At 42.3% G+C, this 18,904-nt stretch overlaps 2 protein-coding genes across 6 annotated transcripts in view; one reads left to right on the top strand and one right to left on the bottom strand.

The window, feature by feature from the left end:
• Positions 1-3,547: 3,547 nt before the first annotated feature.
• chrna10a (cholinergic receptor, nicotinic, alpha 10a) overlaps positions 3,548-18,904 on the bottom strand; it is a gene marked incomplete at both ends in the record, with an annotated part of 61,379 nt that continues 46,022 nt past the window's right edge. Inside the window, 4 exons of the mRNA XM_080007529.1 lie at positions 3,548-4,236; positions 4,310-4,842; positions 5,813-5,967; positions 6,074-6,219. Of these exons, the coding sequence (XP_079863655.1) occupies positions 3,548-4,236; positions 4,310-4,842; positions 5,813-5,967; positions 6,074-6,219 (1,523 nt within the window). The remainder of the gene's footprint in view (positions 4,237-4,309; positions 4,843-5,812; positions 5,968-6,073; positions 6,220-18,904) is intronic.
• Positions 18,060-18,904, top strand: part of stim1a (stromal interaction molecule 1a) — a 33,369-nt gene continuing 32,524 nt past the window's right edge. For 3 of the 5 annotated variants that reach the window (XM_080006906.1, XM_080006909.1, XM_080006910.1), the window contains exon 1: positions 18,068-18,258. The gene's annotated coding sequence lies outside the window, so the exon portion shown is untranslated. Of the gene's footprint in view, positions 18,259-18,303; positions 18,812-18,904 lie in introns of those variants that run through there. The other 2 variants (XM_080006907.1, XM_080006908.1) reach the window with 2 other exon arrangements.

The raw sequence follows: 18,904 nt of genomic DNA, 5'->3' as shown, positions 1-18,904 counted from the left end.
AAATGCTGAAGTTGTGCTGTTCTGTGGGATAAAAGCAATGTAAACCCCCCCGGATAAAAAACAATCTCCATACCCGACAAGATTTGACACAAGACATCTTTGACATCAATTGATTACATTTATCAATTTATATAGTCATTGTCACTAAAATGGAACATTTTAGTGAAGGCCCCTCCCTTGTGTTTCCACATTCCCTTCGGACACATACAAACATGCATACATACTGTACAAACATACATATATACATACATACATACTCTACATACATACATACATACATACATACATACATACATACATACATACATACATACATACATACATACATACATACATACATATATACATACTGTACATACATATTGTACATACATACATACATACATACATACTGTACATTGTACATACTGTACATACTGTAAATGCATGTTCCTTTTTAGTGACATGGAATATGAAAGGGTTTCATACTGTATAAGCACGTAACTGCCAAGGATTATGATCCTGTTGTTATGATGCCGTTTCATGGGGGATAATAACTGATTGATAAACATAAACAACACTAAATTAATTCAATAGTGGTTAAATGGACGTCAGGATGTAGACAACATCCTACCATGGCCTCCCCAGTCACCTGCTTATCGCATTATAACATCTCTTGAACTTAAACTTGAACATTATGCGATGGTGCAGTGGTGGCCCTTGCTGCTTTGGTCGCCGAGATGGCATTCTGAAGGCCCCTCCCTTGTGTTGCACCTTCCCCTCCGACACATACTGTACACACATACAGTACATACATACAGTACATACATACATACATACATACATACATACATACATACATACATACTTACATACATACATACATACATACATGGATACTTACATACATGCATACTTACATACATGCATACATGCATACTTACATACATGCATACATACATACATACATACATACATACATACATACATACATACATACATACATACATACATACATACTTACATACATACATACATACATACATGCATACTTACATACATGCATACTTACATACATGCATACTTACATACATGCATACATGCATACATGCATACTTACATACATGCATACATACATACATACATACATACATACAGTACATCCGCTGGGACGGGCGGAGGAGAACCAGAGCTGTCACCACCCAAGTTGACACGAGAACCGGACAAAGAGAAGGGAAACACACCAGGACGGATGGAAGGGTTGGAGGCCATATCCCCAGCGGGATCTCCACCCCGATTAAAGTAGGCGGAGGAGGGTAGTAGCGAGGGCCTTTCAGGCCTATGTGGAGAACTGCGGGTGGAGATGGCCAGGATTCTGGCGATGGAGCTACCGGGTCGGCTGATGGACTTGCTCATACTTGGGGAGGTGGAAGAAGAGGATAACGATGAGAATAAATGAAATGCATTAATAAAGAATGATGTCTGGAAACATTGATCTTTAACGATGATGAAAAGAATGTAGGTACTTACAATGATGTAAGTAATGATATAACAAATTGTTTATAAATGACTTTATTTTAGTCTAGAAAGATAATTACCGGACGTTCATGATGTACCCGTGTTATGCAAATGGTTTAATGTGAGAAAGAAATGTCGTGATCAATGTAATGAGGATGTGTAAGAATTAGGGAAAGAAAATTGTAAGATAAAGAACATACAGTATGTTAATATATATACAGGGGGAAGTCTGAAAAAAAGAGTTAATGTATTTACAGTAAAATATAATTTTACGGCGTTATTTGGGGAGCGGCCATTTTAGGAGAAAACCTAAAATGTTGGTGAAGTCACGCGGTGGGGTGGTTGGGGTTGAGTCATGTGGAAAAATACCAAAAACTTTATCTTTGCAGATGCACAGAAAAGATAACATCAACAAGGAGGCTGTTTTCCAAAGATGCATGAGTCACCGATCATGTGTTCCCCACAGAGAGACGTTGGCAGAAGTTCTAAAAAGAGGAGACGAGCGGAACACACTGGGATTCTTTGCTCCGGAGAAGACGCGACAAGAACCGAAGGAGGATTACGACGCCCGACAAAAAAAGCAACTTGGAATCCGGGTCCTGGTCGCCCCAAGCCTTCTCTGGATTTTTCAGACATCTGAATCTCGCCAGCGAGCAGCGGTTGTTCGGCTGTGGTGAGGCCCGGGCTCCTTGTACCGGGAGGCAGGCTGTTCGGGAGGACATCGCCACACCCGTCGCCGCTGGTAAAGCCAGCTTGGAGCTTCCTGATCAGATCCTCCGGCTGACTCCCAAATTGAAATTAGGCCAAATTAGAATATGATAGGGAAGGCATTAGGGTATGTTTTTATTATTTTCTTTTCTTTTTCTTTTTCCAGATTTTGATCAGATTGATTGTTTGATTTTATCAACACCATTTTTCACGATCTGTCTGTGTCATGTAACGATTAATTACCCCTTGGCACTGCTTCAATAAATACTTTACCTGCACTTAAAGTATCAGTTTTAGTTATTATTTTAGTTTAGAGAAACAAGTCATCTAAGCCTGAGTACCCTTCTTGTAGATGGTAAAAAGTTAGGAAGAGGTGGTTAGCATAGATGGAGGACTAGTCCGAAGCACTGTACTGTGCTATTGCTGAGAGGCAATACATACATACATCCATACATCCATCCATCCATCCATCCATCCATCCATCCATACATACATACATACATACATACATACATACATACATCCATCCATCCATCCATACATACATCCATACATCCATACATCCATACATACATCCATACATCCATACATCCATCCATCCATCCATCCATACATACATTTATACACACATGCATACATACTGTACATATTTACATACATACTGTACATATTCATACATTTATACTGTACATACATACATACATACATACTGTACATATACATACTGTACATACATAGTTACATACTGTACATACATACATACATACATACATACATACATACATACATACATACATACATACATACATACATACATATGTACAAACATACATAAACATATGCATACTACTGTGTCTTTTGACAACATTTTGTAGTTAAAATCAGTGCAGTGCAACAGAGAATACAGAAAGAGAAACAATAACTTCAGTCCTCTATGGCAAGTATTTTGTAAAACAAAAATATATTTAATTTGACTCATATTGTGAGGATGTCATTAATACCATTTGTTTCAAGGTCACAATTACCGGTCACAAATGAATTTAAAAAAGACAGCTGCGGGTTGATATAAACAAGGTGGTATCATAACAGTGGTATCACGCTTATTCACAGTAATGTTTCACTCCCACTCAAAACTACTTGAAAAACTGATGCCAGATCAGCCCAATGGCATCAATAGGGAAATTAATGAACACAATAAAGGTAACCAAAATAAACATTGCTATTGTATAGCTACTGGTAAATCTACCCTTAATTGATGTATCAACAGGTGAACTTTTGCACATGTATTACCCACCACACTATGGAGACCACACAAGTCACAAAAAGTCAAGAGTTTGTTTTTTTAGATGGCTTTAGACATAATAAGGAAGCTCATAAGAAAGACCATGATAAAAAATATCCACATAAAGAAACGATCCAAGACCTTGGCCACTTTCTTCCACTCTCCAGTTCTTTTCTGCGTGGCCCTCTGGTCTTTGTAGCAGTTGGCGATGTACTCGATGTTTCTCAGCAGCTCCTGCTCTTGGCAGGCGGTCTCTCCAGCTTTGTTCTCGGCCTCGCCGTCGCTCACGCCATCCTTCCTGCATCTCCTGGCGGCTCCCACTGATTCACCGCAATCCAAGCTCATAAAAATCCCATTCTTCCAACTGGTGTAGTGGTTGGTGGGATTCTTCCCTATCGAGTCGCGCGGAGTCGTTATCGCCTCGCTCTCCTCCGGTATCATGGAGCTCGCTGCCTCTCGCTCTTTCTCCGCCGTCGTCGCGTATTCCTCCCTGCCGGGTCCGGCATTTCCGTTCATCACCCAGTTTGTGTTCTTCAAAGGGGAAGGCTCCTGTTTTTCGGGCTGCGGTGACAAGCAGTTCTCCCCTACTTCGTAGACAAAGCACATTCTGGCCATGTGCTGGAGAATTACCTTCTTGGCCCACTTGGGCACAGGCTTGGCGTCCGGCCCACAGTGGTGGATGTTCATGACGAAGATGGTCAGGGCGGTGGAGGCTGTTATCATGGTCATGGTAGCAATATAATACTTCCCTGTTGAAGACAAATTATGGAAAGCTCAGCACATGAAGATGAAGACACGTAAGAGTAATTGTGTCGCCCTTACCTATAAGAGGTACGCTCTCCGAGGGTGGCATGATCTCTGCGACCAGGAGCTGGAAGACGGTGAGGGCCAACATCACGGTGACGCCCAGGGACACTTTCTCCCCGGAATCAGCAGGCAGGTAGAAGCCCAGCGGGGCGAGGAAGGAGATCATCACGCATGGGATGAGTAAATTGAAGACATAGAACGACGCCCTCCGGTTCAGCTTCAGCGTGTAGGTCACATCTGGGTACGGTTCGGCGCAGCAGCCATACTGGACGACGTTCCTCTTGGCGGGCATTCCCTGCACCTCCCACTCTACATTCTCCACCAGGTCGGCCAGGTCGGCGCTCTCCATGACGTTCAGGATGTCCAGCTGGTTCCCGTTGTAGGTCCAGGAGCCGTAGGTGAACCTGCACTGCTGGGAGTCGAAGGGGAAGAAGGAGACGTCGACCTTGCAGGAGCTCTTGGTGATGGCCGGGGAGTCCCACATTATCTCCCCGTCATGGCGGATCACCACATTGGTGTCCATGGGACCCGTGAAGTGGTCGTCAGCGCTGAAACGCAGAGAAAACACTTCTAGCAAAAAAAGGAAGGTTACAGACATGTTGTCCCGCAGCAATACCAAGAATAGAAGCAGTGTTTTGGATCCATTAGGTCTCTCACAGTAATTCAAAACAGGCCGCAGAGGTGCTTTATCTAGTTGCTGGAGATTATTAGAAGAGGAAAAACAACAGATCTGGTGGAAAAGGCACAAGTTCACCAACTGAGAGAAGGAGTCAACCTGTTTCAAGAAGTTGCACTCTGCCTCAAAGTTGGCAAAATGGTTTCTGCATTTTACAACTTTCTTGTCATTTTTGTTTACTCTCAGTGTCTTCATCACCAAAGCACTTTAATTGTGAGCACTGCTGGGAATATAAATTTAAGGCCAGTGTCATATTGCCTGATTCAACGGGACTAAAACCTATTACTTGGGGCTCCATAAATATGTCTCCCATTACTCGATGGACTTCTAGATGACTTCTAGAAGCGAATTGTGGTGTGGGGATGGTCTGGCTGAGCAGCCACACCTGACCTGGATCTATGCGATCGGGTCAGGGTGGCTGGATGGATTGCTTTTTGCTTGGTCTTATGAGCAGCAGGTAAAACTGCCATCCCCACACTCACTTAGGATAGGAGCCCCGTCATGACAGGTTCCATCTGCTCCTGGCTCATTCCACCTAGCCTCCTCTCTACAATAAACTGGTGTCTACAACCCATCCTCGTCTGTGTCTCTGCCGGAGGTCCCTGAAACGCCACTTGGGTGGCGGGTGGTGGCGAAACTGCCACAGAAATATTTTGGTACAACTTTTACAACTTGTCGGATCACTTCACTGCTGGTGTGTTAAAAAGCAGAAAGCCGCCTGAACACTCCCATGAATAAGGGCTTCAAGAAATGTTCAGCCTGTGCCTTTTCCCTGGTGAAGTACAGTACAGCTCATGCGTGAAATTTTTTCTGTTGATTGACCCAATACCAGTCCGACCTACTTGTTATATAGGACTATATCAGGTCTCCATACATAACTACTAGGTATACGGATGGTATCAAGTCCATCATAATCATCTTTACTCCATGTGAGGTGGGAATCGACCCACACCTGCCGTATCCATAAGTACGCTGTCAAGATCTGGTTACGTTCATCCTGTAAAAGATTTAAAAAAAATCTAATATTTATTTACTGATACATTTTCAGAAAGTGCTATTTGAAAGTACACATAATTGCGTTCGGTGTGCATTGCGTATTTTACCATGTCGATAATCTGCGACAGAGTGACCTGCAGGGTAACATTCAGTATGGTGTCAGTGTCCTCCACAGGCCTCAGGGCACTAGTGTAGTTGGTGAATAAGTCGTTCAGGAGCTTCTGCGCAAGTTTCCCATTCGCGCACCAACAGGCTGGAGCAAGGTGGAAGGACAGAAAGAACATCTAAGATATAAGACATATAAATGTATGTTTCACAATGCTCCTTGATTGAGTCCATACATCTTTTTTTAATCGTTTAATATATATATTTTTTGATTAATACAATCTTATTTACTCACTGCCACTCAGCAAAAGATAAATAAACGTGATTATGATGGATTTTTCCCATTAAAGGGAAATATACAGGAATGATATGATATGATATGATATGAATGATATGATATGATAAAATAAATAAAATAAACCATTATAGAGAGCAAAGGCGTGACAGATGGCATACAATTCAAAAAGGGGATTTCAGTCTAGATTCCCTGGCTATAAAGCTCTTTTAAGAGGTCAAGCAAATCTGTCGTTGTAAAGCAGCGTTGACTTGAGCTTCCTGCATCTGCATCAGCATCTGCTGAGCAGACCCTTAATCCACCGTGCTCATGCTGTGCCAATATCAAGCAATCTTATGCATTTCCGCGTGTGATACCAATCATAACGTGCTGACTCCACAGTATCATCACAAATCCCTGTCTAGGAAAAATGTCAGTGATTCCTTTTTGTATTTTATAAGGGGCCAGAAATATGCATTTCTTTGTAAAATTCTACCATGCATACTCTGTAAATCCCACTGTTCGTGTTCTACCAAATGTGGCCTACAAGTTCTGCTACTATTATTATTTTATCAGGGCATGTGTACTCTCAGTGGATTTCGGTAAGCCGGATGTCAAATGTCCTTTGCTATTTCAATGAAGGTTCTTGAGTGGAACCCAGAGAAGGGACAAAGGATTATGGTGCAAAAATCCCTAAACAACGGGCTGAACGTTTTCAGCTTCTAGTAAACAGCAGCGGGAGGAGAGAGATGAGACAGAAGATGACAGTCAATAGTTCACCACTTTATAATGCTCACTGGAAAATTACTAAGATGACATTTACATTATTAACATAATTTATTAACATCTGATTCAAACAATGAGTATCACATCATTTCAGTTTGACAGAGTACATTTTATGAATACCTAGCCCACAAATTTACAATAGCTTGGATAGCAGAATTATCAGAATTAAAAATATAATAATCATGATACTACTACTACTACTACTACTTATAACAACAACAACAACAATAATAATAATAATAATAATAACAACAATAATAATAATAATAACAATTATTATTATTATTATTATTATTATTATTATTATTATTATTATTATTATTATTATTATAGCTGTATCAACTTTTTTTTTTGTCCTTTCAGTTTCTTCACCATTGAAATATAATACAAATCTTTGCAGTCATTAAATGTAAAAGCAAACAACAGGTCATTGCAAATTGAAATTAAATTAAATTCAAGTAACTTACTTGGAAAAACACTGATACAGAGCAATGATTTAAGAAAAGACTCGAGTCTCCATGGCCGCATCTTGCTGAAACAGGTTAACTCCAATCAAATAGCATTCAAACAGTTTTGTGCCAATAAAGAGTGATCAAGAAATCAAGAAATGAGCGAAAACTGGAACATCCACGATCGCTCCCCCAAGTGCTCCCTGGAGTGGAAGGCGCAGCAATGGATTTAAACAGACGGCCAGTCACACTTCCGCTGTAATAATAATAATAATAATAATAACAATAATAATCCTAACAATAATCATAATAATAATAATAATAATAATAATAATAATAATAATAATATTGTTGTTGTTGTTATTATTGTTATTATTATTATTATTATTGTTATTATTATTATTACAATTATAACAATAACAACAACAATAATAATAATAATAATAATAAGAAGAAGAAGAAGAAGAAGAAGAAGAAGAAGAAGAAGAAGAAGAAGAAGAAGAAGAAGAAGAAGAAAAAGAAGAAGAAAATTAAAATTAAAATTAAAATTAAAATAACAATAAGAATAGACAACAACAATAAAAATAGTAATAATAACAATAATAACAATAAACAATAACAATTATAACAATTATAATAATAAAAACAATAAGAATAAACAATAATAAGAAGAGGAATTAACAATAATAACAATATCAAATATAATAAACTATAACAATAATAAACAATAATAATTAGCAATAACAAAAACGATCAATTTCATTAAAAAAGCAAGTATTATGCTCAATATAAATGTTACAATTATAAACCAGTGTTACAATTCGTTAATCAATAAACCTATAGGTACATACATTTCATTTTAATATTTTTAAATAACGATTATTATTTATTTTGTCATTTTTGTCAACGAAACACGAACCACAGGTTCCCATGTGACGCGGGCGTCACGTGACCTCACCTCGTCTTTTCTTCCGGGTCTGAAGCGTCTCCCTTCCACCGTGATGATGGAAGGCTCGACCGCTTTTTCAGATTCGGCCTATTACGAGTCGCTCAGTAAAACGAGTCGATGCATTTCCCAACTCGGTGTTCGTTTGATCCAGCTGGCAGCGTAATGCGCGTTGAGCGAGGGGGAACTTGAATGACTATCGTTCATGAACCATGAACGATAGTCAGAAGAACGATAGCCAGAAGAACGATAGTCAGGTGAACGATTGTCAGATAAACGATTGTCAGAACAACAATAATCAGAACAACGATAGCCAAAAGAACGATAGCCAGATCAACGATAGTCAGGTGAACGATAGCGAGGTCAATGATAGTGAAATGAACAATAGTCAGGTGAACGATAGTCAGGTGAATGACAGTCAGATGAACGATAGTCAGATGAACGATAGTCAGGTGAATGATAGTGAGGTGAATGATAGTCAAATGAACAATAGTCAGGTGAACGATAGTCAGGTGAATGATAGTCAGGTGAACGATAGTCAGATGAACGATAGTGAGGTGAATGATAGTCAGATGAACAATAGTCAGGTGAACGATAGTCAGGTGAATGATAGTCAGGTGAACGATAGTCAGGTGATCGATAGTGAGGTGAATGATAGTCAGATGAACAATAGTCAGGTGAACGATAGTCAGGTGAATGATAGTCAGGTGAACGATAGTCAGGTGATCGATAGTGAGGTGAATGATAGTCAGATGAACGAAAGTCAGATGAACGATAGTCAGATGAACAATAGTCAGTTGAACGATAGTCAGATGAATGATAATGAGGTGAATGATAGTCAGATGAATGATAGTCAGATGAATTATAGTCAGATGAACGATAGTCAGATGAACAATAGTCAGGTGAATGATAGTCAGATGAACGATAGTCAGATGAACAATAGTCAGTTGAACGATAGTCAGATGAATGATAATGAGGTGAATGATAGTCAGATGAATGATAGTCAGATGAATGATAGTCAGATGAATGATAGTCAGATGAATGATAGTCAGATGAATGATAGTCAGATGAACAATAGTCAAAAGAACGACTTTCAGAAGAACGATAGTCAGATGATTAGGTTCAATTCTGAGTTATGACTGCAATTCTCATGGAAATCACTTACTTCTATAAAAATATATATATTTATTTAGACAGAATAATGCAAAAATATTTCAAAATATTTACTTTGGCAGAGAAATGCAAAGTTTGAATCACAAAATATGTCAAAACTATTTATTTCGGTGGAACGGGAAAGTTGTAGTCAGTATAAAGTCAAATATAGGAGTCAATATAAATTATGCCAAATGCCTTGGTCTTTTATTGAATTGGACATAAATGTATTCCTCGGTAGATATTTGCAGTTTGTCAGTCAAAGATTCAGTCTTTTACTGGAGTGACTCCCGACGCCCGAGTCATTTAATAATATATATTTCGCTCCGAGCGAGTCGTTCGCGGATCTCGCGTCTCTTCCTTCCACCGGCCAGTCCCGCAGCGAGGATGCGAGGATGCAAGGATGCAAGGATGCAAGGACGCTTGGACGGTTTTTGATCCTTCATCCGAGTGTTTATTCCGGACACCTGCGGATAATGGATTAGAAGATACGAGATCCCTGACAATTATTCAAATATGTAGGTAAACTCATTGTGGTAGAATAGTAATCAGAGTCCAGAGGGTGTGTGGACTGTAATGCACTAGTTATACCGGTCAGTTAAAGTGGTAATCCGCAAGACTATTTTGTTTTAAAGGACAATGTTTGATGCTTTATTAAGCTGGCACTTCATTAAATACAACCGTTCAACGTATTTGCATTGTGTATGTGCTCCTCTATATTCTGTTTCCATCGTTGGCGGCGAGGTCCGCCACCTCCACCGCCGCCGGCGTGTCACTCGCACAAAGGGAACGTCTGCCGTGGTGCATTTGACAAACCAGCACGGATTTAGCGGTGGGTAAAGTGTCGGTGATGATTGATGGATGAACATTAACAGAAAAGAACAACACCCTACCCCACCACCTCCAGTGACGAAGGAAAACACAAATCAAGTGAAGCAGAAGAGGAAGAAGAAGGAGAAGGAGAAGGAGAAGAAGAAGAACTTTGGAGAAAATAATTCCGTTTGAGAGTGAAGACGGGGGTAAACCCGGATGTTCAAAAGACACTCTGCCGTTTCTCATGGAATTCTGGGTTTTCAGTGTAATCCATCCAAATGAGAGGGTTTTACAGATTACCACTTTAACGTATAGTGGCTCCTATTCATACCTGCATTCCAACACTTTGTATACTATACTTGTATACTACAAAATGTGATCGTTAAAGGAATTAAATTTATTGTTATGTTGCCCTGTTTTATTTCATAACCCCCCCAAAAAGATATATATTAAAAGATTGTTAAAAATATAAAAATATTTTTCTATACCCAACACAGGATTCTACAAGGGTCCCAGATCTCGCGGCACGAGGGGCCCTTGGTCTTCAGCTTATCACTGAACCTGTGTGTTTTCGGAACCGTCGCCCTCCCGTTGATCGGCCTCACAACGTGTGTCCTGATCTCCTCTGTTTTCCACTTTGAGGACTCCACCGGGACACATTGTCAGGTCGCGCATCCCCACTTTGAGAATTATCACGCCAAATGTGTTGTTTTGCTGCCCATTAATTAAACTTTGTGTTTTAAAAAATATATATATATTTTTTTTTAGGTTCCTAATTATCTTCCGTCTATTAGCGCGTCGATAAGCCAGAGCCCCGAGGGCCACATCTGGAGGTTCTGCGTCGGGCTGCACTCCGCCCCGAGGTTCCTCATCGCGTTCACGTACTTCAAGTTCTACAAGGGCCGCGTTGCTTCCAGGTTCCTGGAGCGGTCGCTCGCCTTCCTGAATCTGGCTTTCTCCGTCTCCGAGATCTTCGGTCTTCTGCTTCTTACTTACGTGTCGTCCAGTGAGACATACTGTGAGTGAGTCTTTAATCACCATCAATCCTTTTCTGTAATGTAAAAAACGGAGTTGGCCTTTTTTTTCTATTTCCTTTTTTTGCAATTTGAATTTCGAATCACCCCTGAATTAATTCCTATAATCAAACTGAAATGTGCTTTTCCTTCTTAAAGTACACTAAAGCACCTAAAGTACACTGATGACCAGCCGCAACCTTTCATGTCTTTCACTTCACTCAATCAAGTAATTTGCAAGGACTGTAAGACTTATAGAGGTTAATCGCAATTTGTAAGTAACACTTTATATTTGTATCTTGGCAATACGCCTGGACACCTTGTCAGTGGTGTATCCTGGGTTCATTCGGTGTCTCGGGTCAGTGTCTCAGCTGGGTCACCCAGGCGACCCAGCCGGGATTGATCAAGTCCCGGTTTGTGTCCTGGTAGCGCTACCTCACCCACGCCTCTCCTGTCCTGATCCACAGTCGCCTTGAGGTGCCTCTGCATGTTATAGGCCCTACGTAGGGACCGGCCAGCGAACCCCCTGCTCCCTACTTCCATGGGCCTCACACCACGCTCCCCTGCTCATTGGCGTGGCACTGCTCCACCAGCTCGGCGCACCTGCCTCTCTTCCTCTCGTTGGCTTCCTCGATGCGGTCTTCCCGAGGGACACTGAGCTCCAACGGGATGACCCGCTTTGAGGCTCCGGAGAGCAGCACCATGTCTGGCCTCAATGTTGCGGCGGCAACAGTTACTGGGAGCTTGAGTTGCTTCCCCGGGTCAACCTTCTTCTCCCAGTCCTGTGCAGTTGAGAGCAGGCCGGAGGAGGAGGTTCCGGAAGCTGCTGTTGGCCTCCACCAGCTCTGATGTAAGCGATGGTTCTCTTCACTGGGCGGAGGCACTCGCAGTGGTTAATTCCACCGCGATGACCTTCAGGGTGACGCCAACGGTAGCGCCCCGCCCCCCTGGGCTTTCGTGCCGCGGCTGAGAAATGCGCTCCAGGGGTCCCTCCCCTCGGGCACTGGGGGCGTGCTGGTGACTCGGCTTCCCCCCGGGTGTGCAGGTTGGACGGGCTCGGTAGAAAGTCATACACAGCCTGGATCAGGAACTCGACGCGGCGGGGCTCGGCCCACGTCGCCTTTCGCTCCGCCGCTCGCTCCCGTCTTGGCCAGGCTCCCTGCTGCCGCATTCCAGCCGCCCGAGCGGCGCGCTCCTCCTCCACTGGCGCACGTGCCTCCTCACGGACCGTGGCCCTCCCATCCTTCCCCTTCGCCCTGTCGTAGCGCGGTTTGGCGCTGCTGCCAAGGCCCAGCCCCTCCGCGCGTTACCGTGCCCGCCAGACAACATAAATATTCACGCAGTTTGAATTGCAAATGACTCCGATCAGCAAGGTTCACGATGCCCGGTACCAGAGATGTGGAGTCGAGTTGCTGTACCTCGAGTCCCTGTTTTGACGACTCGCAACTCGACTTGACGGAGAAGAAACGACTTGAGACTCAACTCGGAAGGACTCCAATGACTTGTTTGTGTTCATTTTATGTTTTCAGTTTAAATATTATATTAATTATAAAATGTTAAAACGTTCAACGCTGTCAATGTTCACATTATAGTGTCAGTGTATGCGAGCGCACACTGGCAGTGGCATTGCCATGATCGGCAGGGGTGCTTGCAGGATTTTTTGGGGGGGGGGGGCAAACATATTTCGGGGGGGTTCCACACCGTGCCACACCTTTACATCCGTTCTTAAAACAATTCTCCGTAAAGAAGTTCAAATTAAAGGTCAATATAAATTTGAACAATAGTCCAACAAGCACATTTTTTTTTGGATTGAGAACAAACAAACAAAGAAACAAACAAACAAACAAACAAACAAACAAATAAATAAATAAGCTTTTAGAAAGTTATTCGATTTTTGTTTGATTACATTTATTTCACTGAATATCAACAGTTATAGTACAAATTCAATTCAATTCAAATTCAGTCATACTTTTTGAACAGGTTAGATGGATTGACCAATAATATTATTATTATACAAGTACTGCTACCTTATAATAATACCGGATTTTGCAGGTAAGACTGCAGTGTCTTTGGGGGAAATAGTGACTTGACTTTCCTGAACGCAGGACTCCATTTGACTTGACTTGACTTGCCCGAGGGAAAATAACTTGGGACTCTTACTTGTGATTTACTTGTGATCAGAGTGACTTGGTCACATGTCTGCTAATACTACAGTCGACCACAATGCATTCTCTATAGCAGTTCATGTAGATTAGATGGCAGTTGAAAGAAATAAATATAGAATTTAAATTTGAAGATTGTAATTTGGAATAAAAATAGAATCTAAGAAAAATGTGTTATGTATTTAAGTCATTTGCTGGACAAAAATATCGCAAAAATATGTTTTTATTTATACATTTTTTTAAATAAAATACAAGTATAAAAAATTAATCTGAGCAGTAACAATTAATAATAATAACTAATCGTACATTGCTGGTTAGTTAGGAAAACATTTGAAGTATTTGAGAATATTCATCCAATTAAAACGATCCACAAGTCGAGCTACCTCTCCCTCCATCTTCCCTCAGTTGTACATAAAGGGGGATTTGTGGTGTTCATCTTCAGCGCCGTCATCTACATGACAACAACGTGCCGCTTGTGGAGGATCATCCTGGACTTCTCCTCAAGGCCCGAGGTACAGTCATTTAAACACCATGTTTAAATGTTCTCAAGCTGCGCCCCATGCACGTGGCATTACCATGCTTTCATAATGAACTGAAGATTTGCGAAAGTGACGTATTTGCTGTAGATTTATAATAAACCTGTCTCTTATTTTTTATATATAATACGATATTGCATGTCTGTCTTTCGTCAGGATTGCTTTGGTCATGAATGCACTGTGTTTTTTTTCTTGCAGGATATGAAGTCTTACCACTGGAAAGTACGTTTCTTGATTCTCAACGTCTCCTGCTGCGCCTTGGCTGCGTTCTTTTACTGGAAGCACAACGTGTACTGTGAACCAGGAAGTAAGTCACATCAGCAGCCTGAAAATTTAGTTTAAAGACCATTAGACCGATATACGAAGCAATTATTCTCGGCAATGCGCTACATTTGCTCGTGATTAAACCGCAGAACTCACCGCGGCCTTCTCTTCCCCGTATGCGCGGCAGGTTACACGTTCTTTGCCGTGTTTGAGTATTTGGTGGTGTTCTCCAACATGGCGTTCCACCTCACAGCGCTGTGGGACTTCGAGAGCACAGCCTTCATGGTCGTCTCCTCCTCTGAGGATAAAGACTTCAGAGGACTTCTGTTCAGCCACTAAAATCACTTCTGCTCGGGATGAAGAAGAATGGGATGAGGATTTTATTATTATTATTATTATTATTATTATTATTATTATTAATAATATATATATATTTTTTTTGCCATCACATAGCTATGATGATTTCTGTGCGTCATACTGTAAATCATGGATCTTTTGGGCTAATTTGATCATGATTGCACCGTCAAGGTTACGGTGGACTGAATGGAATCATCAGTTGGTCAATTTGCACAATGAGTGATTAAAATGTTACTGATCGTCCCTTTAATGCGTTATTTAATCCGACTTGGCACTGTTCTTGAGAGATGTAGTGTGTTTTGTCTTAATTAAGGTCTAGAGCGTCAAATGACCCGACCGGACCAGCATCACACATCACACATCACACATCACAGCATTGACATTTCACTCCATATATGTATGGAAGTATGTATGGTATATGTTCTGTATGTGACGAATAAACGTCTTGAATCAGAATGTAAGTTACTGTGTTCTGCAGTGACTTCTCCTGCCAGTACCCTGTGCATTCCTATGGGTACAGCCAACGCATTTTTGAGGATTTCAGGATCCGTTCGCTGAAACTTTCCATAGAGTGACAGCACTACCATTCCCCGTTGAGAATTGTTGGATCTTATCTCATCTCCCCTTTTCGCCTTTTGGGGATAAACATGACATTTCACTGTGTTTTAAGCCCCATTACAGTTGTGGTGGGACCGTGGGAACGGAAAAAACACAAAGCACTCACAATTAAAAAATTGTTTTTGCCATGATTCATTGATTTAAACCTAGCAGCAGGGGCTTCAAACCACAGGCACGAGGGCCACACCCGGCCCCCAATACAATTTAATGTGGCCCGCTTCATGTTTATGATATATTGTTAAATCTTGTCTGTAATTTGATATAAAAATCACAATGCGTCATTAATCCAAGCAATTGTACTTGAAATGTTAAAAAAATTAAAAAACAGAATATAACAAAGTGGGGTTTTTTTTATGACTGCATTTTTAAGAAATATTATCATAATATCGACCGGACACTTACTTATAGAGGTGGTTGCCAAGTTGGGAACCATACATCTTTTGTTGGTTGCCAAAACTGACAAAATGGCTGCTGCATTCTAAACATTTTACAATTGCATAATGCTATATAACTGTAATCACAACATCAATGTTTTCAATTGTTTCACGATTTTAATACAGGGTAAATCGGTACACAAGGAAAATACCTTTTCCTGGTTAGGAGTTTTCTAAACATCTGGAGGGAGGCCGATGCCATGTCACTGTTTTTAATTTTTTGGACGAATGAAAAGTGGTTGACAAACGAGGGCAACTGGGCCGCACGAGACGGTCGTCAATGGCCCCAAATCTGGTTGCCCGGCTGAGGAGAAAAATCCTAAATTCAGGAAGTGAAAATCCTGCCATGTTTTTGCTTCACCCGTGCACTGACATCTGGTTTATAAACACCCCCCCATATCCCTGTTGCATAGTGTGCACACACATATTCACGTACATGCATATATTTTTTGCTATATCTTTTGTCTCATATAAGGAATGTGAAGCTGACGTCACATTGCCAGAGCAGGCCGCCATATTTGGGGGATCACTCACATTGACTGTGAATGTGACGAATAAACCTCTTGAATCTTGAATGCGGTTCAGCATGTTTAGGTTAAAGATGCTTGGAGGTCTTGTTTGGTGAAAATAACGCCACAGAAAATCTTGCAACCGTCTTGTGTGAAACCTCCGCCCTTCTTTCTCTCCCTTCCCCTCTCCGTTTTTGTACATTTCGTATGTATATGTTTTGAGCTGTTTCTCTATGCAATTAAATGGAAGCGATCCTCCAAAAGTGGCGGGCGGAGTCCATAGCAACCCAGAACAACCGTCAGACTTCACATTCCCTCTTGTAATTTTCATATTTTGTGCTTTTTGCATTTATTTATTTCTTGTTATGATGATGTTATTTTATTATTACCCCATGGCCTTTCATCCTTCCACTTCACTGTACTCGTGTGCCGTATGGTGTATGTGGCAAAAAAAAATCCACGCGGTTGATTCCAAATCCCGGAGTGGATTCTCTTACTTTCCGAACCTGGATTTTCCCCACCTCTGTTGCCCGGGGCAACTGGGCAAACGTCATTGTCAGACCCCGCCACTGACCGACTGCATTGCATTACCTTGCATTACACTGCACAACATTTCACTGCACTGAACTACACTGCACAACATTGCACTACATTGCACTACACTGCACAACATTGCATTACATTGCATAACATTGCACTACACTGCACAACATTGTATTACATTGCATTACACTGCACAACATTGCACTACACTGCACAACATTGCACTACATTGCATTACACTGCACAACATTGCACTACATTGCACTACATTGCATAACATTGCACTACACTGCATAACATTGTATTACATTGCATTACACTGCACAACATTGCACTACACTGCACAACATTACACTACACTGCACAACATTGCACTAAATTGCATTACACTGCACAACATTGCACTACACTGCACAACATTGCACAACATTGCACTACACTGCACAACATTGCACAACATTGCACTACACTGCACAACATTGCACAACATTGCACAACATTGCACTACACTGCACAACATTGCACAACATTGCACTACATTGCACTACACTGCATACCACTGCATTACACTGCATAACACTGCTTAACATTGCACTACGTTGCATGAAATCGTTGGGAGCGTGACGGTATTCCCTGCGTCGTCCACCGCGCGGCAGACTTGAGCTTTTTTGCTTTTTTTTTGGACCCACACCGCCGTGCCGGGTGTCGTGCCAAAAAGTGATCGTCCGCCAAAAGGTGGTCGCAGCCTCTGCCCTGTCACCGAAACCTTATTGACGCCCCGGTTTCACCCGCGAGGCTGAACTTGTAGATGACAACCCACCCGGTCCCTTCCTTTTCTAACCTGTGGAAATGCATTTAAAAGGGCCAGGGCAGCCCATAAAATGGGGTTTTGCACTTGTCAAAAAGTGATCGCAGGTTGTTTATGACTCAACGTGACCTGGTTTCACTCTCGATGGTTATATTTTACAGATTGTGAATCAACGTTCAGAGAGCCAACACAGCTCATAAAAAAAATAATAATAAAAATAAAAATAAAATGCAGTTTCGCACTTCGCGACGGGTTGAGTTTGACAGACCATAACCCGGCGGGCGGGCGGGCGGCGATCACTTTCTGGCACGACACCCCCCGGCCGCGCCGCGCCGCGCCGCGCCGCGCCGCGCCCCGCCCCGCGTCGCGCCGCGCGTCGCACCGCACCGCGCCGCGCCGCACTCTGCGGATCTCTAGCGCCGGGCGGCGGAGCGGAGTGAGGAAGTGAGTTCGGCTGCGGGACCCGGACCCGCCGCTGTGATGCCAACGCGGAGCTGAGCCGCGGACACGGGCGAGGCGTTTTGTCAGTTTTTGGTTTTGGTTGTTTTGTTTTTTTTCCCTCTCTCTCTCTCTCTCCTCCTTTCGTCTCATATCGTCGTCGATAAAAAAACAAACCGTAGCGACGGCGCCGTTCGTCCGGCGACGCGGACCCCCGTTTTGCGTCGCCGCCGTCGACGTCTTTTAAACGCGGGGATGCGGCGGCGTTAGCCGAGTTGGCCGTTAGCCGAGTTAGCGGCTGCGGGCGCCAGCGGAGTCGCAGCGGCGGTCGGTGTGGACGTGAATTGCATTGTCCGCAGCGTCCACTGCGGCGTGGCGATTTCGGTGTTTCACGATTAAACCCCCCCCCCCAAAAAAAAAAAATTCAAGCGCACCTCCGCGGCTCGTCGGTGTCATCTGTGAGGCTGCGGCTGCCGGCTAACAGGGGGGCTAGCATGGAGACGCTAGCCGACGGCAGGGCGGGTTCAGGCAGCTGTCACTGTTAAAAACTACGCTTTTTGACATCGGTGTGGGGGTTTTTTGTTTTATTTTTCTGTCCTCGCCACAAAAAAAACAACCCCGAAAGAAAGCGAGAAGAGGTCCAGCGCTGGCACTTTTAATGTTAATGTTGTTCGTCCTGTTACGTCCTGTTTTTTGTTTTTTTGTATTCAACGTTATTTCGTGGTTTGATT

This window comes from Zeus faber (assembly GCF_960531495.2).
Source record: "Zeus faber genome assembly, chromosome: 9".
Lineage (NCBI taxonomy): Eukaryota > Metazoa > Chordata > Actinopteri > Zeiformes > Zeidae > Zeus > Zeus faber.
This window is presented reverse-complemented; position numbering and strand designations above follow the sequence as displayed.